A 6,000-nucleotide genomic window follows, 5' to 3' on the forward strand; every position below is an offset into this window, starting at 1 on the left:
TTCTCTATTAGAGGACATTTTTTCAGAGCTAGAAGATTTTTTGGGAAATATATGGAAGAAAGTACACCATGTTACTCTTTCATGTGAAGTGCCTATTTTACCTCAGGCTCAGCTTGATTTTTAAGAATAGGTTTTATTCATAAGTACTTTAAACAGTTTATATTGCTGATTCTTAATATTCTTTTCAATAGGTTCAATTCCCATGAAAGTGCAGCACATGCAATTGTTTCTGTTAATGGAACTACCATTGAAGGTCATGTGGTGAAATGCTATTGGGGGAAAGAAACTCTTGATATGATAAATCCTGTGCAACAGGTGAGAGGGTTCTTTACTTTGGACAGTAATTGCTGGGCTAATGTTAGATTATTTTAAAATGAAATTATTGATAATCCTTGTTAATAGTTTCTAGCTAAAATGATAATACATAAGGGCTCTTCCTACATGTATTATAGTTCTAGGGTATACCTAATGGGGTATTCAGGCTTTTTTCTTAATACTTGGTAGATTTATTCACATACTATTTGGATAACTCACAAACGTGTTTGACTCAGTTGAAACAAAAGCTATAAAGATATTTAGAGCCTTGGCATTTTTTCTAGATTTTGCTGCTTTTGTTTTTCCCAGCAGCTTTAGTGGTTCAAACGTGATCCCATAAAGATTTCTGTGAAGGGGCGCCTCAGGTGGTTCAGTCAGTTAAGCATCTGACTTTTGGTTTTGGTTCAGGTCATGATCTCAGGGTTGCGAAATCGAGCCTTGGGTCAGCTCCATGCTGGACATGGAGCCTGCTTAATATTCTCTGTCTTGCATGCTCTTGTACTCTCTCTTTAAAAGAAAATAAGTTTTCTGCGAAGAAACTGTAAGTGGAGCATCAAGATAGGAATTAGAAACTCCGAAACTATATAGGCTATATAACTTTCTTAGGTAAACTAAATATAGGTATAAGTAATCCTTTTCTGTCTTCCCTATCTAGTTTTAATTTATAAAACACTTAAACATTGTACTGAGTTTGATATTTATTACTGGGAGATTACCTACTACCTTACAAAGAGTGTGCCATTTAGAGCATCATATGGAGTTACAGTAGTATAACCTCACTGTCTTTTTTTTTTTTTTAACTCATCTTATAAACTCTTGTTTATCCTTTTATTTTAATTGCAGTGATGGCCTAATGTGTTATCCCTATATATTTGTGATACATCACAAATTGTGGTTCATTTGTGGTACTGTATGTGTACATGTAACTTCAAATAATACTAAATTACTTGTTACAATTTTACTTAATAGCAGAATCAAATTGGATATCCACAAGCTTATGGCCAGTGGGGCCAGTGGTATGGAAATGCACAACAAATTGGCCAGTATATGCCTAATGGTTGGCAAGTACCTGCATATGGAATGTATGGCCAAGCATGGAATCAGCAGGGATTTAAGTAAGCATATTTTCTTTTTTCCCTTTTTATTAGCTTTGAAAAAAGAGCTTAGGAAGAGACTTTAAATAATTAATAGGTAATGTGGTCCTCTGTAAAGCAAGTTTTAGCCTTTGAAGGACTTAGTTTAGAGCTATTTTTAATACATAGTTTTAAGTGTATTTCTTTAAAAATTTATCTGGAAATGTGCTGCTCTGAGGCATAACCAATATTAAAAGAATTTTTGTAATACTTAGTAATGAATCAACTAATATTTAGGTAAAAAAATAAGAGCTTAATAACTGCTAAGCTTTTTACGTGACTACCGATCCTTTAGCCATTCTTGGATACAGTTATTTTGATGCTAGTGTTTTATTCTTTATGCTTTTTACTTTGTGATATAGGGTTTCTTCACACATTGTTATATGGACACTTTTTTTTACACCTTGAATTATGAAACAAATTTTTGAAAAAGAAACTAAAAATACTTTGTAGTTTTTATTTTAAAAGAATTTTATATTTGTGGGCTGCCTGGCTGGCTTAGCCATTAGAGCATGAGAATCTTGATTTTGGCGTTGTAAGTTTACACCCCATATTGGATGTAGAGTTTACTTAAAAGTAAAATCTTTAAAAAAATAAAAGAACCTTATATTTGTAATGTTGAAAAATATTATGAGCTTTCATATGCTAATAATTGTTTTAATTTTTTCTTTGAGTAATGTATGTGGTAGTCTCTATTGTGCCAAATGATCAAGTTTCTTACAGGTAGTGACTTTTTCAGTGTATGTCTAACCCAGATGCACAGTTTTCCTTTCTGAGGTCAGAAATGACTTTTTTTCTGAATTCAAAGGGGATAAATGTAAAGGGTATTTTTATTTTTTTTAGCTGTATTAAACTAACAAAATCAAACTGCACAAATTAAACCTATGAGCATGCTTGTTTTTAAGAGAAAAAACTTTTGCCTTTGCTTTCCCTGGCATAACCGTTATTCTCATATTTGGGCTTAAGTAAAAGTATTTTTTCCATGTATATGTTATTTTTTCCTTGGCATTACATTTTATTTTAACCAGTGGATTTCCCCTCCTCTCTGCTTCTTTCACATTTTCTACCAGTCAGACACAGTCTTCCGCACCGTGGATGGGACCAAATTATGGAGTGCCGCCACCTCCAGGACAGAATGGCAGCATGTTGCCTAATCAGCCTGCAGGGTACCGAGTGGCAGGGTATGAAACCCAGTGAAAAAGGACTCCATAATCTAAAGCCAGTGGCTTGAGGCTACAGGGAGTGTAGTAAAGCCGTGTTTACTTAAAGATTTATCAAATCAGTCAGTGCAAATGTCAGATACAATGTATTTATTTAAAAAGATTCATTTTTTAATCATGAAATTACTTATCATCCACATTGTTTTAAAAAGAAACAAGATGCTGGATGTCTGCCAATTTTTGCCTTCATTACCTTTTTTGATAAAGTTTCTCAGATCCTTGTTTCAAATACAAATGCAGGGATTGCTGCCACTTTTTTAAAATTAAGAGGCAGAAAATTGCACAATGTTGAACTTTTTTCCACTAAAGTAGTGTGCAGTTCTAGTTTGCATTCCTGATATGATTTAAAACATGTAATATAAAGATGTCAAAAAAAAAATGAAGAACCAAAACTGTGCAAAGTCTAGAAGTTCTTTGTAATCTTCAGCTTGTGCACAATTCTGTTTTAGGTTTGTTTTTTGTTTATGTTTTTGTTTTTTTAAGGCATTGTTTGAACTGTCCCATCTCCACTGTTTCCCTTCAGGGTTTTAAAATATAAATTATTAGTTTACATCATTTTTGTAACTACATTTTTCACAAATTTGTCTTGCCTTATTAAATTTCTGTAAAATATACTTAAATGGGGAAAAAATGATGTTCACTTAGATTGAAAACTTTTCTCAGATGGATTGATAATTGCATTCATTTTGTGTTTTATATGAGAAGGTGCCTCAAGAATTCCCTCTTGGATTTGTTTAAAGGATTTTTATCTTCTCTGATAAACTCTGCTGTGTACCAGGAAATATAAAAACAAAAACTTGCTACTTAAGAAAATCTCTGAAATGTGAGAAGTTTTTATGAGCCCATGTTAATTTCATGTGTCAACTTCTACATTTACATGTATTGTTTCATTCTGTAAAATGCTTAGCAATTTAATATTTTGCACAGTTAGCAAGCTTTGTACGTCATTTCCTTCTTAAAGGCATCAATCATGCAGAGTTGACAGGAGATTTCTAAGGTTTTAAGTTGTTTGCATGTGAATATCAAATACACACTTTGGTAGTCTTTGAATACAAAGTCATCTGCTCTTATTTTTCAAGAATTTTGAGACACAAAGTTGTATGTAAAGGAATATATTAATTTGCCATTTTCTAGTTATATTTACTCAAAAAGAGTAAATCAACTTAGTTTTAATATGTACAAATGACAGCTGTGAAACTGTAGAATATCCTATATCAGGCTTGGAGTTCATTGTGAACTTCAAAATTAGCCTGAAGGACCAGCCGGGCAAAGCATTTTTTAAATGTTCAGAGGCCAAAAGATAAACAAACAAACAAAAAAACCTTAAAATCCTACCTCCTTAAACAGCCTTCAAAGAGGAGAATCCTCAGTGCAATCATTATTTTGATTCTTTTGGTACCTGTTTCCTGGAGTTCCCAATCTTTTTATTTTGGGGTGGCTCCGAGCATTAAGAGGTTTAATCTTTGATGGCATTGTTCTAGTTTTGAAATTTCTAGTACATTTCAGAGTCTCTTAGAAACATTGTGGGAGATTTTTGTTTTGTTTTCAGTGAAAGTCACAAACTTTCTTCTTCCTTTACTCACAAAGGGGAAGAGTCCCCAGTATACTTATTTGGATGGTTTGTTGTTTTTAAGACCTTCAGAGAGCTCCTAGCATTTAGCAGCAGAAAAGGCCTGTAAAATCTTAAGTTTCCTGGCCTTGTCTCTTCCAGGTAGGAGCAAATTAAACTGGTCTCTAAAGCCAATATTCATGTAAACCAGAGCCCAGGAAAGACAGCTCATAAGTGTATAATTCTCTGGAGCTCAATTCTATGCAGTTGTACTGATGTTTCATTATGTCACTGTGTATTTTTAATTGTTGATACATTAAATGTTGCTTTATGGAAGATGAGTAAATTTTTTAAATACTTGGGAATTTTATTTCCTTGTTAACGTCTACAGATCAGGGCATGCAACCAGAAGCAGCTTAAATGAAATACTCAAAAAATAAAATATCAGGAAGCTATTTTTAGATTCTTCTGGTTTATGTTTCTATTTTAGGACCCTCATTATTTTTCTTACTCAAAAATATTTTATTTCCTATACATTCTATGGACTGCAGGGTAAATTATTTGGGCATAAGTAATTTAAGCAAAAGTATAGTTTTTCTTTCATTTTGGCTTTCTCAAGTAACATTTTTTATTAGCCAGTATATTTTCTTATTGCACAAATCTTAAAAGTGTACATTAACTACTTTTTGAGAAGAAAGTGGTATTTCTCAAAAAGTTACTACTGAACAAATTGACATTTCAGGAACATTGCTAACTTTGGTTTAAGTCTTACTCATAGTGTTAAAATCATTTAAAGATTTTTTTAGTCTAAAAATAAAACTGGTATTACTACCAGGTCACGAAATTAAAGTTTTAAAAATGGTTTCATTCTCTGCAATATGCATTCAGATTTTACTATAATATATCTGGTACTGTAAAGAACCTGAAGTGATTCACACTTTAATGGGTCGTTAATTCAGTATTCTTTGCCCTGTTTGGATATTAAAGTTCCTTTATGTTTTCTATAACCTGTGGGATCTTCTTGCAGTGATTATTGTGTGTGAAAGATTTTTCTTTTTGGTTTAACCATATTATATTCACTCAGGTATTTGTTAATTTTTTTTTTTAACTTTATTCCGAAACCATGGTTTGCATTGAATTATGATTTAATACCACAAAAGAATTGACATTCTGTAGCTTTAACTCATTTTGAAACCAGGATCTAATTTTCCTTGTTGGTATTATTTCCCTGTCGAAGATGAGTTCCACATTGTAGTTTTATTCTCCTGTTTTGTCCCTATGCTTGCTTGTTTTCCTTTTTTATGTGTGTTAGAGTTCAGTTGACATTTGAGAAGGCAATTGGTAGGGACTAGATTGTATATACAAAGAGAGTTAGGTTTACTAAGTACTGTGGGGTGCCTTTGAGGTTATGGTTAAATTAGAAGAGTGTATTCGTAGGAATTAAAAATCAAACCCTTTAGAGGCACCTGGCTGGCTCAGTTAGTAGAAAACATCCAACACTTGATCTTGGGGTTGTGAGCGCAAATCCCCACTTTTGGGTGATTTCTCTTTTTTTAAAAAAAAAAAAAAAAAACTTTTTTTTTTTTTTTAGATTTTATTTATTTATTTGACACAGAGAGAGAGATCATAAGTAGGCAGAGAAGTAGGCAGAGAAAGAAGGAAACAGGCTCCCCACTGAGCAGAGAGTCCTGTGTGGGGCTAAATCCCAGGACCCTGAGACCATGAGGCAAAGGCCTTTGAGGTTATGGTTAAATTAGAAGAGTGTATTCGTAGGAATTAAAAA

At 32.9% G+C, this 6,000-nt stretch overlaps 1 protein-coding gene across 11 annotated transcripts in view; it reads left to right on the forward strand.

Moving 5' to 3' along the window:
• Positions 1–5,224, forward strand: part of TIA1 (TIA1 cytotoxic granule associated RNA binding protein) — a 34,528-nt gene extending 29,304 nt beyond the window's left edge. For 8 of the 11 annotated variants that reach the window (XM_059405904.1, XM_059405910.1, XM_059405909.1 and 5 more), the window contains 3 exons: positions 192–315; positions 1,285–1,430; positions 2,519–5,224. In XM_059405904.1, coding sequence (XP_059261887.1) covers positions 192–315; positions 1,285–1,430; positions 2,519–2,645 — 397 coding nt within the window. In that variant the 3' untranslated portion in view covers positions 2,646–5,224. The remainder of the gene's footprint in view (positions 1–191; positions 316–1,284; positions 1,431–2,518) is intronic. The other 3 variants (XM_059405905.1, XM_059405908.1, XM_059405912.1) reach the window with 1 other exon arrangement.
• Positions 5,225–6,000: the final 776 nt, after the last annotated feature.

The sequence above is a fragment of the Mustela nigripes genome, chromosome 7 (genome assembly GCF_022355385.1).
Source record: "Mustela nigripes isolate SB6536 chromosome 7, MUSNIG.SB6536, whole genome shotgun sequence".
NCBI lineage: Eukaryota > Metazoa > Chordata > Mammalia > Carnivora > Mustelidae > Mustela > Mustela nigripes.